Here is a 22311-nt window from a genome sequence, read left to right as displayed (position 1 = left end):
TGTATTTCTTACTCGGGAATACTTTCACTGAATCTCTTAACTCCTTTCCTTTGGCAGGATTGCTGCAGAACAGAGCAGTAGAGTGGCAAAATATAGGACTCTCCGGTAAAAGGGGGGTCACTATTAGTCGACCTTCCTGAAGTAAGGCGCCTTTGACATCTGCCAGTGCTGGGCATGCTTATTGGCTGTTTTTATTTATAACACCACATCATTTCACATTGCATGATTTAATCAGCATTATGTGTGTTACAGGAAGTAGTGTGCATGTTGATGTTTTTTTTTTTTGTTTGATTTTTTGTTTTGTTTTTTTTTGCCATTTCAGTAGCAGGTTTCTCCATGGTTTGCTGCATCATTATATTTGTACATTATATTTGTACATTTGTGTCATTGGTCGGTTGAGTGCATTTGTGTGACATATCTGAAGTGCAACTGCTACATCCATATTTTCCATACCTTTTTGTTAATTTAGTTTGAAATATTGTTTAGATAATCTTGATATTGGCATTATGTGGAAGAAATGGTTTGCAGGTCTAATTATATGTTCTTGAATGAATTGACATGTCTACAGTATGTTGTTTTTTTGTTTTTTTTTTTCAAAAGAATGGATCTGTTTTGTTGATGGCTTGGGTTTTGTTGTTCCTTCTACTTACCAGGGGGAGTACTGCTTTATTCTTAGAGTAAACCTTTGTATTTTGCCAGGGGAAGCCAAAGATTTTTGGTTATGTAGGTAGAGGTTGGGGGATTTAGACACTGGTTTGAAGACTGCATTGTGCTCACAGAACACTTGAACTAATGAATTTGAATAGTCTTATAATGCACTCTTGGTCAGTCACATTAATATTCATGTAAAAAGTTATTTTTTCTAGCCTCTACACTGGTGATGTATGTAAAGAAATACATGAGAATCATTTGTAAACTGTCACATAACTTTGACCGTACCTCTGTCTAATTGCTGACAACTTTATTCCGTGACATAGTGACGGTCATGTCATCCACCATTGTAATACTTTAGGGTGACTTTCGTATGCAGTGTGGAGCTTACAGTACACATACATCGTAAAGATTGTTGTAGGATTTGTACTGCATTGTGATTCACAGATGGATGTCTGTCTTTGCAGATGCTTTTAACATTTTGTTGTACCCTAGTGTGCACTTCTACTGTTGAGTTGGCCATTTGTGGGTAGCCCATCTGTAAAGGAGAACATTTGGGGCACTTCCTTCTTTTTTTTCCTGCCTGAGTTGAATGACTGTTCCAGTTAGCTTCGTACTGTCTTTGATCAGTAAAGTTCTAAGTTCTTATTCTTCATTACTCTTAGTAAAATTAATTTACTTTTCTGTTTCAAGTTGCAATCAAAATTTTCTGACTCTCTTGTGGATTAATGATGTACACTAGAAAATCATCAAATATTACTCCTCTGTTGATCCCATGTGTGACAAAGATTGTTTTCCTCCAGTTCAAATGTTTGGAGGAAGATCATAATCTTAAGAACTGTGTACATTGTACTGCATTGCACTATTTTTAATTAAAAAAAATACAGCCTTTGTAGAGCACAAGAAGTTGCAGACTTTTTCTTCAGAGGGATAGGCCGCATGTTCTCCTGGACCTGTCTGATTCACTGGCACCACCCCCTCACCAGACAGAAGAGTGAAGGGTTGTTCACCCATTCTGTGAGTTTAGAATCCCTGGAGTTTTTCTACTCTCCCAACATCCTATATCTTTTCAGTGATTCCATGGGAGAGCAGATTTTTGGGGCCAAACTGTCTTCTTTCAGGATCAAAAATAAAGAAAATTCCAATTGGGAATTTTAAAAATGGTAGAAACAGCATTTCTTTTTTCAGGACATTGGCATCCTCATGCCCAGACGAAACCTTGATTCTTGTGTTTCTGCTCTAGGTTGTAGATGTTTCTCTTGCTTTTTTCTACTGCTTTTCCTCCATGTGTAGCAGATACAGCTGGAGTCAGACATCATTTGGATAGATATCTGAATAAGAAATTAATTATCTTTGAGAGTAGTTGCTGATGCCTAGGTAGAAATGAATTTTCTTGAGAGTAGTTTTTGACGCCTAGACACCAGCCATGCTGATATCCCAAAGTCAGATGTTGGTCATCTGGATGTCAGAGGTTCCCATGTTAATTTATAGGAGGTTAACATTGGAATGTTTGACGTATAGTAAAAGTCTGCATCTAACTTCAGGGCTGACACTAAACCAAATTGACTTACTTTAAAATTCCTCAAGGGCCAGAGGCGTCTTTAAAAAAAAATAATAATTGTAAGGTATTAGAGGAATATAGTTACCATTACAGAAACCAGGCTGCTGCTATAGAGTTTGATTTTCCAAGAAAGTTTGGCCTCACTCCTGCAGAAAGAATCTTCCCATCTAATAAAGAAAACAGAATGCAGGTCCAACTTGAAAAGGATCTATATAAAACAGCCGGTGTGGTTATCAGGGTTGTTAACTGTCAGATACATGTGGTGTAATACTGTTCTAATGTCATGAAATAGACTAGTGACATATAACTAAAGACCAAAGCTGTATTGAGTAATTTAAATAGGAACTTGGCCCTTACCTGAATTTATAAAAGCCGATCTGTTACATGCACCTCTTGATAGTTTTTTTTGTTTTTGGAATCCAATTTCAAAATGTTCTGCAGCAGTTATAAGAGTAAAATTATGTAGTATGTAAAATAGATGTCTTCCACTACATTTGAGAAAAATGCAGTTGATAAAAAAAAAATTGTTTTGTTAATTAAAACTTGCTGGAAAGCACAGTCTAAGGGTTTGCTTTATTCAAAAAAATAATGTTCTCGTACACATCTCATGTTGGTATGCTTTTGTCCCTACATCCTTCTTTATATTCCTCACTATATATATATATAGTAATTCCCTAGTCATGAGATAGTGTAGAAAGGAGAAGATTCCCCATAAAGCGTAAACAGTCTTAAACAACCATTGATGCTACACTGCAATTTCTTATGAGTCAAGCTTCATAGGTTGGTACAGAGCTATCTGCCCAAAGGCATATATTAGCCCAGCCACGTTGTGCGGTATTCACCACCCCTTTAGTAGTTCCCTAGACCCTTGTACTAGCAGCTAGTACCCTTGGCCCCTATCTAGTAGTGCTGTTGGTGTGATCCCCGGTGTGAACTTTCTGTTACCCATCCACTCAAGGTTCCTCTTGAAGAGTGATAGTGAGGGGCTCTGTCTTATGTAGATCGGGACCCTGTTCCATAGTAAGGGAAGTCTCCACGAAGGGAATCTATCCTTCCAGCATGTTCTGTTCATTGTTGTGTTGAGGTTTATATCCCTAGAGTGTGTAGCTCGAGTAGATTTGGTTTTGCTAAGATGGAGCATGTTCAACAATTCTGGGTTGGACATGGCTCTGTACGTTAGAGATCGCCTCTGAGAAAGCGGTATGCAACAAAGAACAGTCTTAGCTTTTTCAGTCGTGCTGCATAGGGCAACTATTTGAGGCCAGTAATTCTCTTGGTTAGGTACCTCTGTGGTCTCTCCAGCTGCTGGAGATGTCTAGTCAGGTACATTCCAATTGGTGCATTGTACTCAATAATGGGTCTGATGAGGGAAGAGTAGAGGGGCACCATTACATCCTTAGATCTTGATGCTGGCTATCTACTTGGGTCCCTAGATCCCTTATTTCTTCTTCAGATTTCAGGGGATTACCTCCTATGTTGTAGTTTGCGGGTGCTCTGTTTTTTCCAAAGGGGATTAGTATGCATTTCTTTGCATTTAGCTTGAGACCATGCATCAGTCTCATTTAGGCCCTTCTGGAGGATCTCCATGTCGGCCGAAGACGCTATTATAGCACCCAGTTTGCAGTCGTCCACAAACTTAGTCAGCCACAGCCCTTCCGTGCTTGCCTGTACTTCTGAGAAGTATATGCCAAACAGGAGGGGCCCCAGGACAGAACCCTGAGGCACACCACTCGTTACTGGTCTGGATTCGGACATAGATCCCGGTACTTACTTTATGGGATCTGTCTGAGAGCCAGTTTGCGATCCATCTTGTGACGTAAGGGTTTATGCCCAGGCTGGTGAGCTCATCAATAATACCCGAATGGGGAATGGTGTCAAATGCTTTAGCAAGGTCAAGGTAAGCCGTGTGTACCTCCTTCCCTTATCTATAGCCTGAGTAACTGTCTCAAAGAAATCCACCAGGTTCAGGAGGCATGATCTGCCCTTGACGAAGCCGAACTGTGTGGGGTCCAGTGACTGGAGGTTCCCAATCTCTCCATTTATGAGTTCCATAATGATTCGTTCCATAGCCTTATAGATCAGACTGGTCAGGCTTATTGGTCGGTAGTTCCCAGGGTCAGTTGTGGAAATTAAATCTTAACATCAAGGAAATGTATTCAGGAAGTTTGAACTTGACCACATTATCATCATTAGTAGTGTAGCCATTTCACACTTCTGTGCGGAAATCATTCCCCAATAAAGTGGCCTTTCTAAAGAAACACACCAGAGAGCAGCAGCTTTGAAACAGAGTTTTGAGAGAGTGGACATAAAATCACAAGTATAGAGAGTAGGAGACTGCAACAGCATGGCTTCCCTTTCCAGCAGTATGGATCACTCTTCTTCCAGCTGTTATTACGTGGTTTGTGCCACTCAACAAGTAGCATAAACTGGAGGCAGATTTCCACTTTCCACAGCACAGTGTGAGCAGATAACCTTGGGACCAGTGCCTAAAGAAAGTAGGATAATATTTTGTAGGGTTTTGTGATAGTCCATTCCCTTGTCACACCCCTTTTACACTAAAACATAATCTGATTTTTCAGTCCTATTCTTCAAAGTATTTTCTATATTCAAGTGACAGAAGCAGAGGGAACTCTTGGTACTGGACTGGTGGCTTCAGCCCATCCAAGCTTTGTACATTTTTTAATTGCTTTTAATTTTTTTTTTTAAATAGTTAACTTTCTGGTTCAGACCTCAGTGCATGAGTGGAGTTTGATTTTTGTAAAGAGAAAGTCATCTGACTCAGCTGGACTGTGTTTAAAGTAGTCTAACATATATGCATATGCTGTCATATAGAGTAAGGAAGTAACTCCTTATTACAGGTCTTCCTGTTGTTTTGGAAGGGTGGAAATGATTCTTCATTGAGGGGCAGTTTGGGCTGCTAGATGAAGTGGTAAGCAGCCTTTCCCATTGTCTTAGACCGCATCAAGTGACTAGTACCTGAGAAACTGAAACAGAAGTGAAAGAAAATGTGCAGTGACTTGTTGATAGGAAGCCAATCTGGTGGTCCCCTGTCATAAACAAACTTTACAACAAAAGGAAGAAACTTTTGCAGAAAAGAGGAAAATCCCAGGATGCAAAAAACTCCCTTACTAGCCTCAGTAAGAAACTGAGATGCCTCATAAAATCCTCCAAAGCTAGTTACGAAAATAAAATTGCCAAAGATTCCAAAGACAACCACAAAGCATTCTATAACTATGTCAAGAATCTAAATGGCAATGCTCAGATCTGCTCTGAGCTAAAACAGAATGGCATTAAATATACTGATCCGAAGGATATTGCCAATATCCTGGCAGATCGATTCAGTGCCATCTTCACCCCCTAAATGGCCCATCTCAATACCGGAAGATTGCCAAATTCCAGTAATAACAGCCACAGAGGTACAAAACGCACTCTGTAAAGCCAAGAATACAGCATCCATGGGACCAGATGACATCCCGGGCTGTGTACTACATGAACTACAATATGAACTGGCACCTCACCTAAGTGTCATGTTTAATCATAGCCTCACCTCAGGTTTCGTGCCCACTGAGTGGCACAGAGCTACAGTTATCCCAATCCACAAGGGGGGATCCACCTTGGATCCCGGAAACTACCGTCCCATCAGTCTGACGAGCCTTATCTGCAAGGCCATGGAGCGTATTATCATGGAACTTATAAACAAAGACATTGGCAACCTTCAAACACTGGACCCCACCCAGTTTGGGTTTGTGAAGGGCTGATCTTGTCTCCTGAACCTGATTGACTTCTTTGAGTCAGTCTCCAGAGCCATGGACAAGGGTAAGGTGGTCCACACAGCCTATCTAGACCTTGCCAAGGCCTTTGACACCATCCCCCACTCTGGAATCATAGATAAACTTACTAAGTTGGGCATTAATCCCTATGTCACCCAATGGGTTGCTAAATGGCTTACTGATAAAACCCACACTGTAAAGTACCCAACTCCAAATCCAGCTCCAGACAAGTGACAAGTGGAGTACCTCAGGGTTCAGTCCTGGGGCGCTCTTGTTTGGCATCTACTTCTCTGAAGTACAGGTCAACACTAAGGGACTCTGGCTAACAAAGTTTGCAGATGACTGCAAACTGGGAGCCATTATTGAATCCCCAAATGATGTGAATACTCTACAAAAGGGCCTTACAGAAACAGATGCTTGGTGCCAGAGCCATGGGCTCAAGCTCAATGCCAAGAAATGTATTGTTATCCCCTTTGGGAAAAAACATGTATCCATGTATTACCATATAGGTGGCAGTACACTAAACACAGAAAGTGTGATAAGAGACTTGGGGACACAGGTGGACAGTGGTCTCACCTTCGATAACCACATCACCACAACAGTCAGGAAATCCTTCTATGTGGCACACCTCATCACGAAGGGCTTTTCATCCAGAAAAAAGGAGGTCATTGTCCCACTGTACTCATCCCTCATTAGACCCATTATAGAATACAACGCCCCATTTGGTATGTACCTCTCAAGACATCTGCAACAACTGGAAAGGCCTCAGAAGTACCTCACTAAAAGAATCGCAGGCCTAAAGCAGATGCCCTACGCTGACCGCCTTAAACTCCAGCTTTACTCTGTTGCATATCGTCTACTCAGAGGCGATCTCTGCTTAACATACAAGGCCATGTCAAACCCAGAGCTGTTGGAAATGCTACACTTAAAGAAATCCCAATCCCTCAGAGCTACACGCTCCAGGGATCTAAACCTTGTCATCACAATAAACAAAACATGCTGGATGGATAGGTTCCTGACCCAGAGACTCCCCAGACTCTGGAATAGATTGCCCATACATGTCAAGCAGAGTGCCTCTTTGGACCTCTTCAAGAGGAACCTTGACGATTGGATGGGAGAAAGGAAACTCACCCCAGGGATCACGTCAGTCGCCCTGCTAGACAGGGGTCCAGGAAAGTAAATAATGTGGGAAGAAATAGCCAGGGAATTGTTATGGCTATGCTTGTATAGGCCCTAGGGCTGATAGCCTAGTACCAACCTATGAACTTATGACTGGTCTTGTATGTGCCACCCTGCAAGCTTGGGAGAACATTTCTTTTGGTCCCCTTGGACCTTATGTTTACTGGCCTGGCCCCAAGTACCCATTGCCCACAACAAGTGTACCAGCTACTCTCCAACCCCCCCCCAAACTTGCACTGTTTTTGCTGGTGTAAGTTGAGGATCCTGAGGGTGTCCTGGGAGCTTGGCTCATCTGTGCTTCTGTCTGTGTTTATGATCTACCCACTTTCTTTCTCTGCCCCCCAGTCTTGTTAATTATTTCCAAGGGCAACTCCCCTCATTGGACCACACCTCCCTTTAGTGAGCGTGTCATTGTGCACCCTCCCATCTTGGATGGGCATAGTTATCCCTTCCCTGCCAGACTGTCATTCGCCAGAGCTGCTTTTTGAACGTAAGTTGCCTGTGCCATAGTCCAGGGTTTTATCCCTCTATGGGGAAAAATTAAGTATATAGTCTTTGTCCAGTTTTTTGAGGCACCACTGCAAGCCAGCTAGCTAGTCTGTAGTATGGTATAGATTTGTTTTATAAAATGTGTGCATAAGTCTGAGTGGAATGGTATATATATTTTTGATAAAGTAAGTGTGTCAGATAGCAGTGATATGATAGGCATTACTGTGGCCATTACTTAAGTTTGTATTCATTTGATGATCTTCATGTTTCACTGTTGCAGTCATCACACTTGGGTTATCCTGCCAGGGGGAGCCCTGAGTCAGCCCGAATAGCCAGAGACTTAGTATTTCTGCTTTGGTTGCTGTCGCTTCAGGACTGACGTCAGATCGTCAGTGGTATAAAAACAGGCAGCCAACGCCATTACATCTGTCTTTCTTGCCGAGGAGCCTGAAGCAGAAGCAGTTGGTACAAGTGCCAGTCGGCCACTAACTGAGTTTTTTGTTTCCAAAATTGAAATTGAAGTGCTAAGTACCCCGTTGGGGATCCTTTTTTCTTACTCTAACAGATGTCTGAAAAAGTTAACAGTTGTCACGCCTGTGGAAAGCAAATACCACACCAAGAGTTACATTCTTACTGCGTCACCTGTTTAGGCCCAGACCACGACGTCCCACATTGCTGGTTTTGTGCTTTGTTCAATGCCCGATCTAGTTGCCGTCTGGCCCTTATTGTAGCTAAATACTTTCGCTCTCGATCTCCCTATTCCAAAATGGCTTCGATAAGCCATCTGACTACCGATCTTCTGAAAAAATGTAAGGCTAGAGACAGAGACAGACTGCACAGGTCCAAAACTGCTGACAATGCTTCCATTAAGCTCGCCAGTTCGCCGGTACTCAGTGAGGCGCTTTCCCAGCCCCTGATGCCCGCATCGATGGATTCACAGGCCACTACCGAGACCCGTTCATTGTCTGGTATGTCACGAAACTCTACTTTGACTACGGAACCACAGATGTCTGTACCTTGGATGGGTCCAAAGCTGCTGTGTAGGCACCGGCTTCTGAGGAAGTTCTTCGCACTACCGATATTCGACATAAACCGACAACTTTCGCGTCTTCAGTTCATTCTAAAACTACTGAGTTTCTAAGGCCCAGAGTATGAGCTATGCCTAGAAAACCGGCGACCCAAACTCACGCACCTGCTTCCTTGCCACAATCACAGATGCTTAAAATGGCGGAAGACCTTATCATGCTGATTAGGGGCAGCCAACCTTCTCCTGCTAAAAAAGAGACTTGTCCCCTGCACCTTTATCTGACCAAGAGTCCGACTCTCTGACGTTTCTGATTATGAAGGCCATGCCCTTATCTGCTTGTGAGGATTCTGATGCAGAGGAATCCATTCCTTCTGCCTCTCCTCCAGAGGATTTTTCTTTTGGTGAAACCCTGCATACTTTGAGAGAGCACTTCCATTAGGAATGCCAGGATTACCCTCAGTCCAAAAAGAGACTCAGGGAATTTTTAGATTTACTTCAGCACAGGCCCTTAGGTATACCCCCTGTCCTGGATGTTGTAGGTGATGTTTTTATGGAATTCAGTCTAACCCCGGATACTTTATCTCCTGCTCCCAGGAAACCTGACAGGTATTACAGAGTCCGTGACTCACACAAATTTCTTTTCAAGAATCCTACTGCTGACCCAGAGGTCATCTCCCAAGGGCCTAAAGGAATAAAAGCAACTACAGCTAAGAATTCCACCTCCTCGGACAGGGATTCTCGAGTGTTAGACACATGGGGTAAAAAAGTATATACTTCTGCAATTCTTGCCATTAGAGCATTAAATTGTCAGTTCCACATGCTGAAATACCAGCAACATACCATGGAACTCATTAAACAAAAATTATCTACTTTTCCTGACTGTGCAGAAAATAGACTTACAGGAATTTATGTATTCTGCAAGCCAAATCAGTAAGCACACCCTGCAATGTGGGTTTGATGCCCTTGAAGCATCCTGCAGGGCAGCAGTCACAGGTTTTGTACTTTGAAGGCATGCTTGGCTTAAGAAACAGACCTTGCCAGATCATATCAAATCAAAATTATTGGACGCACCTCTTAACAAAGACAATCTGTTTGGCACCAGAGCAGAAGAGGTTTTAAAAAAGATGGAAGAAAGAGCTAAATCTATGCAGTTAAAGACTTTTTGTAAGTTCAGCCTCCAAGATTCAGTAGACATTGTCCCTCAAAACATTGGTCTTTTCCTGCCCCCTCAAGGCCACTTCAGACAAGACCTAGGGGTAACAGACCCTCCACCCCCCCAGGCAGCAGTCTCTGGGTACGCAGAGTTCTAAACAATGGAGTGCCTCCACTTCTAAACCAGGGAGTGCTAAGCCACCTCCTTATGGAAAGAATTCCCAATGACTCCTCAAATCCTCCTCTCACCTCTGCCCATTTGTCTGTGCCACTAGGAGGAAAACTTGCCTTCCATGCAGGAAAACTGGGCCTCCATCATCAACGACCGATTGGTCGTCAACAGTGTCCCAGCAGTACATATTTTATTTCCACACCTTGTCAACCCCAAAGTGATTCCCAGATCTTCCTCCACACCAGTGAGCAGAGGCACAAAACCAAGTTCATTCCCTGCTCTCCATGAGGGCAATTCAGCCTGTCCCTGCAGATCAGATAGGCCAAAGGTTCTATTCCAGGCTTTTCCTAGCACCCAGAAAAGAGTGCACCTGTCGCCCAATCTTAGATCTATCCATTCTAAACACCTTCCTGGTGGTACCAAAATTCAAAGTGCTCACACTGCAGCAGCTTCTCCCTGTGCTGTCCAAAGATGCCTGGTTAGCCACTCTGGACCTCAAAGAGGCCTATCTGCATATCCCAATCAGAGATTCTTGCAGGAAATATCTACATTTCGGGGCAGGATCTATGCATTATCAATTCTCTGCACTTCCTTTTGGCTTATTCACTGCTCCCAGAGTTTTCACAAAATGCCTGGCTCCAGCCATTGCTTATTGCAGACAAAGAAATATTCAGATTTACCCTTACTTGAATGACTGCCTGATTCAGGCAGACAGTCAGGAAAAGCTGTTACAACACCTGACATTTGTAAAGGACCTACTAACCTCACTGGGGTACACTATCAATGAGAAGAAATCTAAACTTGTCCCCAGTCAAAAAATTTTATTCCTGAGAGCAAGGCTGGACACGGCATCCCAGATGGCATTTCTAACTCCAGAAAAACAAGCCTATCTGACAGGCTACTTCTCTCAAATGGCCACCAGAACCCAGTTGTCCTGCAAGCTCTAGGGTTCGTGGCCTCCTGCATTCTACTAATTTCATATGCCAAACTGCATATGTGGAAACTTCAATGGTACTTAAAAAGCCTTTGATGTCAACATTCACAGGACCTGGAATCTATTATACCTATGATAACCTGTCTAAGGAAAGATTTTCTTTGGTGGGCAGCAGCATGCAACCACAAGGGACTTCCCTTTTCACAATCCCATGCCGCCCAGACCCTAACCACAGATGCATCAGACTATGCCTGGGGTACTCACCTGGATGGTAGGTGCATTCAGGGCCATTGGATCCCAAACCAAATTCATCTGCACATCAACCAAAAAGAGTTGCTAGCTGTTCTGCATGCTCTGACAGCTTTCAGTCCCCTGCTCTCTCCGGGGCCTCTACTTATCAAAACCGACAACACCACAGTAATGTGGTACATCAACAAGTGGGGGGAACCCACTCCTACCCTCTCTGCAGGCTAGCCATGACCCTTTGGAACACGCCTTCAGCCGTGCATATTCATCTGCAAGCTCAGTTCCTGCCAGGCAACCAAAACTCTCTGGCAGACAACCTAAGCAGAAATCTCCTAGGCCCACACAAGTGGCAATTAAACCACAATACCTTCAACCTTGTAACCCAAAAATGGGGTAACCTGAAGGTGGACCTATTTGCCTCCCCCTACAACCACCAGCTCAACAAGTTCTGCACCAAGGAACCTCACAGCAAGGCCTGGAAAGTGGATGCCCTATCCTTCCAGTGGGCAAAACCTCTCAGTTTATGCATTTCCCCCTGTACCGCTTCTGACCAGAGTATTGCTCAAAATAAGGGAGGAAAGACAAAGGGCAATCCTGATTGCCCCAGACTGGCCATGCCAACAGTGGTACCCACTACTGCACAGTCGGTTTCTGTTGCCTCCATGGCACCCACCCTAGATTCCAACTCTTTTGACTCAGCAGGAGGGAGAGTTCTTGCATCCACAGTTGCAGACACTGAACCTAGCAGCCTGGCTTATTCCTTGACTTCTCTTCCAGTGGCCACCGTAAGCAAACAAGTCCTGGATGTCATATGTGAAGCCAGATGATCCAGTACTAGGAAATCCTATGCTGACAAGTGGAAAAGGTATTGTTCCTGGGTCCAGACTAAAGGAGCTGACCCAGCACAGCCCTGTCATCCCGGATTACCTAGCAGAAATACTCCACAGGGGTCTATCCTTCTCTTCCATTAAAATTTATGCCTCTGCCATCTCTGCACATTACAGCACTGAGCAACCTCTATTCTCACACTCTCTCATCAAACAATTCCTGAGAGGGGCTAACAGCTTAAGGCCACCAAGGAGAGCTCCTACTCCTGCTTGGGACCTTAACTTTGTGTTGGAAAAGCTCACCCCCCCCCCTTTGAGCCTGCAGCTTCAGCAGAGTTAAAATTCCACTCTTGGAAAACAGCCTTGCTTCTGGCCTTCACTTCAGCTAGAAGAGTGTCTGAGTTACAAGCATTTATGGCTGTGGAACCTTTCATCATTTTTCATGCTGACAGGGTCTCCCTCAGGACTAACCCAACTTTCATGCCTAAGATGGTGTCCAGTGTGGCTGTCAACCAATCTGTTCATTTGCCCACCCTTTTCCCTAAACCTCAAAATAAGGGGGAAAGGATCCTGCACTCTTTAGATGTGCACAGACAGCTCAGATTCTACCTGGATTAGAACTAAGCCCTTTAGGAAATCCGTTCAGTTACTAGTCAGCTTTGCACTAGAGTCAGAGGGCAAAGCTGTATCAAAACAAACCATCTCCAAATGGATAGCACACTGCATCCATTTCTGTTACAAACACCATGGGAAACCACCCCCACTGGGAGTCGGAACACATTCAACTAGGGCAACTTCAACCTCTACAGCCTTTCTCAGAGGAGTCCCTACCAGGGGCATCCTGGAAGCTGCAACATGGAGTTCTGTTCATACCTTCACCAAGCATTACCACCTGCCTATCTTTTCAAAATCCAGGGCAGGCTTTGCAGCCGCAGTCCTGCAGGGCATTCTAGCCAGCCTCATCTCTTCTTGACTGCCTCCACCCAATCCTCAGCTTTGGGAATCAACCCAAGTGTGATGACTGAAACAGTGAAACACAAAGAACATAGTACAGTTGTGTACACCTACCATAAATATAGATGTTAGAGTGTACTCACTCTTGCAGTCCTGGTTTCCCATCCTCAAGCCCCCCTGTCTCTTTCTCTGTCTCTCTCTCTTCCTCACCCTTACAGGGCTGTTTGTATTTACTTTCTACTGGTGGTGTTTTTCCACTATAACTTAGCTCCCTTTTGGGGGCTCCTGACATTTGTGGCAGGACAAACAGATGTAATGGCGTCAGCTGCCTGTTTTTATACCACTGACGACTTGATGTCAGTCCTGGAGCGACAGCAACCAATGCATAAATACTAAGCCTCTGGTATTCGGACCGACTGAGGGCTACCCCTGGATGGATAACCCAAGTGTGATGACTGCAACCGTGAATACACTCGAACATCTACATTTATGGTAAGTGTACACAACTGTACTTTACACATCTAGACATCTGAGGTGTACACTATCAGTAAACTGTAATAAGTGGGCAGATGCACAGGTGTTGCAATTGGGGGTTGCCCTGCATGTGTCAAACAGCAAAGAGCTGAAATACATTAATGCGGTCAGTATTTGTGTGTGTTCATTTGCTCACAATCTGACACCTGAAGTGTATGCGGTCATTAGTGTGACTAACTTGTGAACAAATCTATGTGGGGGGGAGACAGTGAGTTGCATTGTATGCATCTGACTGCATCTAGCTGTAGTATCATACTGCGGTTATTGTTTATGCATATATTCAGAACCATAGATAGATTATATGTCCTATACAGATCCCAGAACTGTACAGGGCATCAGATTTTATTATCTGATGTCCTGTACAGTTCCGGGATCTGTTTTCTTCCCTCATCTCTAAGTTGAGGAGTAAAAATTAGCCCCCTCAGAGTTGTGGACAAAACAAAATGCTTTTTTGGCTCAGAAACTGTAACAAACCACTTGCTAGAAATGTAGCAAGCCTCCTGCTGCAGTTAAAACAACACACATGAAGAACTTAAGTGCTTCAGCTATTACTGCAAATACAAGATTGTCATTCATTTCTGAATGTTGATACTGTAGTACCACATCATCGTTCTCTACCAATCATGTTGCCTAACACCTTGCACCAGCAAAAGCGGCCCCCTTTGCCCCAACCTAGCTACATCTCTTTATGTATTCATTCATTTGATTATAGTCTGACCTCTGATGTCATTAAAAGGACTGTAGTTGGGCACACAGGTAGTGAGCACTTGAAACTGACTGACCCTATGGCCATTTCACAGGGAAGGATGGACCTGAGCAACTGACACCAGCTTGACTTTTGATGAAGGAGGAAGCTTAAGCCTCCCTCATTAGTAGCACTTACTGATGGTGAGTGATCACTTATGGAAGAGGCTAGGTAGGCTCAAGTTGCTATAACGATGGAAGTACTAATTAGTTGGAGAGGTAGGCATGTGTGGAGTCGTCATATATGCTACTCCCCATTCAGGGAGTCATTGCAGTGAGTGTAAGCCACAGGGAAGGACCAGGATTTTATGGGACCAGCACCTTGCCTTCTCCCTGATGCCCGAATCTCACCTTCCGGTAAAGTGAACAGGCTGATGAGATTCCGTGGGCAAGAACTAATAAGCATTTCACCCTAGAAAGATGCAAATAAGCAAATGGAGGCATAGGAGTTAATGGGCATAGCCTATAAAGGCAAAAAAAAAAAAAAAGTGTAGTCTCAGGTTTTTCCTGTCTGAGTTGAAAGGGAATTAATATTCATCTTCACTTGGATGACTGATTCATGCATACTGGAAGCATTAGATTCTGCATTTCAATATTGTTTTCACCTCCAAAACATGGTCATAGACCTTTAAGAGTCAGACCTAGTACTTTTTCAAGTAGATATTTCTTATGACTGTACTCAACAAGGAATTTCATCAGACTTTTCCCACAAAAAAAAAAGGATTCTGTTGTTGAATTTTGTTTTCTATCAGGCTATGGAAAAAAACTAATTTTAATGACCGGAACATTCCTGAAGATAATTGGTTTCTTTTGTTTCCTTATGCTAGGCTACACATGATGAAAATCCGGTAGAGTTTGAGACTCATGTTCAGTCTTCCTGTTTTTTCCTTTAACGAAGGAGTCACAGTAGTGTATCCATAAGTTCTTAATCCCTGGTCTCCTGTTTCTTCATCTGCTCTTTTACTACATTTCTAAGTTAACTGTGGTCATATTGAATTGCACTTGAATAATTTTTAAGAAGAAATAAGTGCAGGGAACTTTGTCTCCATCTCAGTTGATGAAGCATTTGCATCTAAAATCGGGGCTATGATGAGAAGGGTTTCATCTTTAGTGCCCCTAGGTCTGATGCTGCAGATGGACCATTCCCAGACAATGTGGTCTCCCTTTCTACTATGTTCATTCATCTGAGAGGCTGCAGTTCTTTGCAATTCTTCAGTGGTGGTCACAGAAGAGTACCCCTAGGCTATTTAATGTGTTTGGCAATTTTAATGGAAATTTTGGCTAGTGTTGTAGTTGAGCGCAAGTTATTGTATTTATTCCTTTCTTCTGTTTCTAATTTTACTTGTGAGAAGTAGAATGTTTATATTTTTTGTCAGAAAGTTCTTTTGACTTTGTGTGCCCTTGGGCCTGTGCTCATTTTTTCTATGACATTTAAACTCTCATCAAAGGTGTGTCTATGGGTGGGATGCTGTACTCAGCAGTAACCACATCTACTGTTTGGTTTATTTATTGTGAACTCACAATACCTCATATTTATTTTGCATTTAATTTATCAAAGCTACACGATAGAGAGATTGTCAGAAACTTCAGGCATACTTGGCTGTGTGAGTTTTATAGGGATGTAGCTCTGACTACATCCAGGGGTCACCCAGGCTTGATTAGCAGCCTGAATACTAGCAAAGCTTACCTGGTAGGATGGGAGTGAGTGGCTAGGGCCAGTCTGACTTTTTTATGGAGGAAGGAGCATGGAGCCTTGTCTGATGCAACATTTACTCTAATAGAAGTAGGGTTGTGTACTTTGCTCTGCCATGCTACAATGTCCAGTATCCTTCTGGGGAGCATATACAGAAGGGAGAACCTGACAACTTTTCAAAAGCAAGCTCTACTAGTGACTGAATAAGTAAGTAGATCGTAAACATTGCCTTTTTCTCCCCACTTTCGCTTGTGACTATAGCATTAGTGTATATGTGTGTATATATATTTATGATGTATTGGAAGTGATGTTCAGGGATTTAGATTTGGTATGTTCAACTCTCAGAATCAGTAGTTGATGAGTGGGCATGAACTTTGTAGAAGCATGCATGATTCCGTAAAGAAGGAAGTCATAGCAGGCTTTTTTGTGTAGATGAGTTTTCTGCTCAGCCACTAGGGAGTGGGAACTTGGGCCAGTGTCCAGAAAACCTTGAAGGCTTCCTTGGTGATAGTTTCCCATGATAGGTTCGCCCTGTAAGAGAGAATTAATTGGTCATTTGATTGCAAGAAGCCTGATGACATGCAGGAAGTGAGATTAAAAAGCATAAAAAAGAAACTTGAAATGTTGACAGCTTTGTTTTCTACCCAGTCAGAAAAAAAATGTAATGAGTTCTCTGTCTCTTCTTTTGACATTAAGTTATAGCAGCATTTAGGCTCTCCCAAAAAACAGAGATCAATTATTTATGTCATTGCTGAAAAAAAAAAGTGCAATTGTGTTCTTCCTAGGGGAAAAATAATTGTCCTGCTTCCACTCCGTCTTCTCCTTCACTGACCAAACCTGTAAATTGGTTATCTAAGACCTTCTGGCCCAAAGTTTGTATTGAATGATGCTTCCTAAAATATTAAAGATGTTGTCAAAATTCTTACTGTAATGTTTATAGAATCTTCTGGACCAGAAGTTGCTGCCTTTGTGCCCCTATTTGTAAACTGCATGCTGGACAAATGGCTCTTCACTCACAAGTTTTACCTAGTATTGCTTTATATTAAGTTCTGTTGAGGCTGTTGTGAGAACTCAGTAGGATCCTGAGACACTTTCTGCATCCATTCTGATGTGATAACACCCATGGAATTTTAACTTTCCAACTACAGCTTCCTTTTCACTGACACTAGCTCCAGTTTTAATTCATTCAGTGTCACATATGACAGTGTCCACATAAGTGCCACTGATATTGCCAGTGTCGCATCCTTAGGCCTAACTTTTGCAGTGTTATATTTTTGTTAGCTTAGGTACCAGTGTTATTAACGCTATATTTTTATGTCAGTTCAGGCACCAGTGTTCTTAATGCTAGCCTTTTTGCCATTGGCTATGCTGACGTCATGGTCAATATGAAGATTTCTGGCACTGGATCCTTGATCTTCTCTAAATTCAGGAATTTGTCAGTACTACTGGCACTGCTCAGACTTGTGTCGACATGAATTTTCCATCCTTCTAAGACTCTTATGTGGGGTTTTTTAAGCCAATTGGAGACTTTCAACTCCAAGAGCATGTCTGTCAGGTCTTAGTATCTTGAATACCCCTGCACTGTTCTCCCCGGGGTACTCTGTCCAGCTGTCCTTATATTCTTCTGATTCAGAGCCTTCTTCCAGAAGGCATAGGAAGTCTCCCCAGAAGAACAGGACCATAAAATCTCCATTGGACTCTTTAGTTGAGGAGATAAGTGAGGAATGGGATGAGTTATCCTTCTTTTATTCCTAAAGATTTCTTGTTTTGGAAATTATTTGCTATTAAAGAAGCAAAAGATGTTTATCTGAGCCCTTGCTTTCTTTTTCTCTGCATGTAAGGTTGCAATAAAAGGCTTGTAAGTTCACTTTGTAGTCTTTTTGGATGAGCCTGCCTTTGGTGGATTTCTTGAAAAATGTTATTGAAGTTATATGGGAGAGCCCAAAATGATAGTTCCTGTTTTGATTAAAGAGGACTTTTTTCTGGCACCAACGGTGGTGTTAATTTTAGCCAGAGACTTCCATGCCAGTTTCCATAGTTTCCATTCTTGGCAGCAGACCTACATAAGGTTTCAGCCCCCCAAACCCCAGATGACTTTTCGCTATACAGTGAGTCTAAAGCAGTCAACAGTTTTGTAATTGCATGTTCTTGTCCAGCAGTTTGTCCTTGCAGACACTGGTTTACGTTTACACATAAGGTGCATCCTCAAATGGATTTTGCTGACGAAGGTGCCATGTGAGCTATGGAAAGAAAAAAAATGAAGACCTGCATCACTGCTTCAAACATGATCAACTTTATGGTCCACATAATGTACAACAAGGTGGAAGGTGCATCATTAGCAGCAGAATATTGTATTCCCTTTCACATTTACTTCTGGCTTTGTCTTTCAGACTTAACCAAGAACACCAAGGCCACATTTCTGAATTACCATTGTTGGCTAATGTTTAAACAAGTGCTTTAAGGATATGAAACAGCAAGGCAACAACACCCTTAAAGCTGATTAAGTTCTACCCTTCACAGATTTCTTTTAGTAGAACATAGGGAAGCCAGTGCCACACATGGTTTAAGCTACAAACTGCCTCAGGGTAACATAATTTGCAGATAACTATAAAACTGGGTTGTGTTGTTGACTAACCTTATGACACCCAAACCCTCCAGAATGCTGTCTTCCTAGTAATCTCTTGGTGTACTGAGTCATCTCTAACTTAATGCTGAAAGTATAGTATAGTGTCATTACTTATGGTAGACAACCCCTCTTTTTTCATACTGTCTGAACAACACAGCACTACAAAATGAAAATGTAGTCAGGGATATGTATGTCCTTGGATTGATAGCGACCTCTCTTTTGACCGTCAGGAAATCATTTTATTTAGCCCAGCTAATTGCCAAAGAATAATTATGGTCTAAAGAGGTAATAACATTGTTTTACTCTACAATGATCAGGCCTATATTCCTTTAAAGTTAATCTACATGGTAGAATGGGTATTCACAAATTGGGATAGACTGTTATGGCCTTCTGCAGAACAGAGGTGTGGTCTGAGGGAGGGTACTTTAAAGGTGAGAATGGCCATATGATTTAGTGGCTGTGGGATATCTATGAGTCTGTGAATAAGCATGACCCATAGTACCAGCAGGAGAATACTAGGAGAATCCTCTCAGTCTCTGCTTTCCAGTAAGATCAGAGTCCCAAAGTCTGCAGTTCTTTATGGTACCACATGGCCACAGTTAGCCCCAGAGCATAGTGAGCAGTCGTCTGACATTGTGCCACTCTGGAGGCAGTTGATTCTACATCCACCTGAAGTCTTGGAAAAATATTACCAGGGGCAAGGGGTAAGAGAAGTGATACTCAGAGTACAGTATACATTTTTCTCCCCTCCCCAAATTCCTTGGTTACCCTTGCTTGATTCCCCACCTGTTCAAAAGCAAGTGGTGAGGAAGAGAGTATTATGCCTCATAATGAAAAAAAAAAAACCTTCCAGCACATCTTACTAGAGCAAAAAAGCTTAGGATATCACAGTCTTTGTTGTGCCATAGAAAACCACCTCTAACCCCTACTGCATCTTTCAAATGGTCATAGTGCAGTTGATCATTCCTTGATTGACTGGAGGAGACCAGATGTGCTATTTGGGTTTCCATGATGTCTGCCTCATCAGAACTTCAAGGAGTCCAGCAGTTGTTTTAACTACTGGATCATAGCCATTCCTTAGCAGTTTACAGCTGTACTCTTTGGTTTCACCTCTGCCCTTGGGGTGTTCATCAAGTGAATATCTATAGCAGCAGCTAACCAGAGAATAAAGACAGCTAGTATGCAGGTGGCAGTGTTCTTGCAGAGTCATCTTTTATGGCTCTGCCTTTTTTAGGCAATGCCAGTCTGATAAACATTCCAACATAAAATTCTACACAAGGTGAAGTAAAGGTTTTACTGCTTAATGCTAGGAGTTTCAAAAAGGACCACTCTATGGAAGCACTCCTCACCCAGGAGAGTATTGACATCTGTGCACTTACTGAAACATGGTTTAAAGCTGTGGAAGGCACCCCAGCAGTACAAGGCTGTAATGCCTTCCACACATTTAGACCAGCTACTGCACAAAAAGGGGAAAGAAGTGGAGGTGTATCAATGCCATAGAAAAAGTAAGCACACCTCAAGATTGGTCAAACAGTATGACTTGCTTGAGCTACTTCATGTTCAGCTAACCTTAGGTAAAGTCCAAAATCATATCCTTGCTAGCTATAGGTTCCCATCTGTGACCCAGGGTAGCCATATCACATAAATGTACTGGAGTCACTCAACAATTCAGCTCAACACCATATTAATGGGTGATTTCAACTATCCCACTGTAAACTAGGATACATACACAACCACTAGCATGCAGGCTCAAAGATTCATGGAGTTGGTCAATGCAAACTCCCTGGTACAGCTTGTTTGCTTGCCTACTAGGAGTGCAAATATCCTGGATGTGGTGTTCACAAATTTGTGCAAGTCCCAGAGCCTTTAAGAAATTTTCCAGGGCTAACTGCCTCCTATCCCAGAGATTACCCTGTCTATGCAACAGGCTCCCCATCCATGTGAAGCAGAGTTCCTCCCTAACCCAATTCAAGTGCAACATAAACAATTGGATGGCAAACCGGAAATTCATCCCTAGTTTGGCACCTCTCTCTCAGGCCTATGCTTACACTTGTCAAGGGTATCGGAACTTGTCAGAGATTTGGGATGCATGGCTAGGCTTAAAAAGGCCCTTGTGGTCATTAGCTTAGTAAACACCTATGAACCTATTAAGTGAAAGCATATCTAAATTCCAGTACCCCTTCAAACTCTGAGAACACATGATCTGTGTGGAAGTGTTTACAAAAACCCTGTACAAGCATGTAAATAACTACATAAAAACAGCAGTACCAAACTGAAATAATCTTAGGATAAACTGAAAACAAGCCCCCTTGGTGGACCTTCCAGTATAAATAGGTTGTACAACAAGAACAAAAAAAAAATCCAGTCCACATCTAGGAAGGGCTATGCCCAGAAGACAAAAAAGTATTCCCTCATCAGTCTCAACAAGCAGCTCAGAACTAATAAAGTCCACTAAAGCCAACTTCGAAGCAAAAAAGGCCTCACAGGCATTTTCAGTTATGCATGTATCCTTAAAGGGAAAACCCAACAGTGTGTGTAACTAATAGTAAATGGATCTTTCTGTACTGAACCTCTGGATATTATTCCCGGCTCAACTAAGTCTTTCTGTACTGAACCTCTGGATATTATTCCCTGCTCCACTAAGTCTCCTCTTCTGTTTTTCCCTTGAAACTATAACTCTCAACCTAAGCACTAAAAAAAAAATCCTACAGTCCAGCACTTGCTCAGACCTAATAGCAAGCACTAATATACCCCGACACTTGACTGCCCAGCAGAGCAAGGCTCTTTATCCACCCCTCACCAACCAAGCAGCTCACCCTGCTATTCAGACATGACCAAAGGGCAACTTCAGTTGTACTCTCCAGTCCAGCTGGTGAATCTGGGTATCCTGAGGCAATGTTAAAACTGCCTCATGTACACAGACAGCCCTCTCCTCCTACCACAAAATACTAACATATGCGAGAGATGCAATTATACAGCCAAACTGGAGGCTAAGGTCTGTCCACCCAAGACTGGAGCAGATAGTCATGAGGAGAAGGTTAACACTTGCACCACACCTCCAGCCTCACATAGACCTACTAAACCAGCACTGGCAAAAAATACACATAAATACACAAAATCATACTCTGAAGCTCTAAATAAAAACCTGCAAAAGCATCAGAGCGCTCCAAATCAGACACCCACAAAACCTGCACCTCTCATCACAAACCAGACAACACATAAAACACAAAATCAGTGTGCCGCACAATCACAGCCCTTAAGGTGAAATAACATACCTAACACACTAGTAATAGGTGGCTCAATAGTCAGGCACACTGACAACCCCACTCACTAGGCTAGACAAGGAGAAGGTTACTGTGTTAGCTGCCTGTCGGGAGCGAGAATCTGCCACATAACACAAGCACTCAGGTAATTCCAGAACAAGTACAAATATGACTCTGTCATTGTTCATGTTGGTGTGAATGACCTGAGACGTACCTCCCTGGACTACATGAAAAGAGACATGGAAGAGCTCTCTGATCATGTAGCTCAGGCGGGTATGACCCTGACCCTGAGTAGCATCCTGCCCTCACCAAGAATGATACCTCAGTATAAAGAAAAAGTGATCAGTTTCAACAATTGGCTAAGCTTCTGGTGTCATTCAAAGGGGATCCAGTGTCTGTCAGCCTGGGATGACATGCACGACAAGCCGCGTTGCTTCGCAAGATACGGCTTGCACCTTTCACCCCTTGGCTTTCAAATACTGGCCAAGG

General features: G+C 42.8%; 1 protein-coding gene across 2 annotated transcripts in view; it reads left to right on the top strand.

Annotated features, from left to right (window-relative positions):
- The window catches only part of RPN2 (ribophorin II), a gene marked incomplete in the record, with an annotated part of 690715 nt that overhangs the window by 550667 nt on the left and 117737 nt on the right, over positions 1 to 22311 (top strand). Inside the window, 1 exon segment of one of the 2 annotated variants that reach the window (XM_044090217.1) lies at positions 58 to 141. Coding sequence (XP_043946152.1) covers positions 58 to 109 — 52 coding nt within the window. 2 annotated transcript variants of the gene reach the window in all.

The sequence above is a fragment of the Protopterus annectens genome, chromosome 12.part0 (genome assembly GCF_019279795.1).
Source record: "Protopterus annectens isolate FY-2018-M chromosome 12.part0, PAN1.0, whole genome shotgun sequence".
Lineage (NCBI taxonomy): Eukaryota > Metazoa > Chordata > Ceratodontiformes > Protopteridae > Protopterus > Protopterus annectens.
Note: the sequence above shows the minus strand (reverse complement) of the source record. Positions and strands in the feature narration are given on the sequence as shown.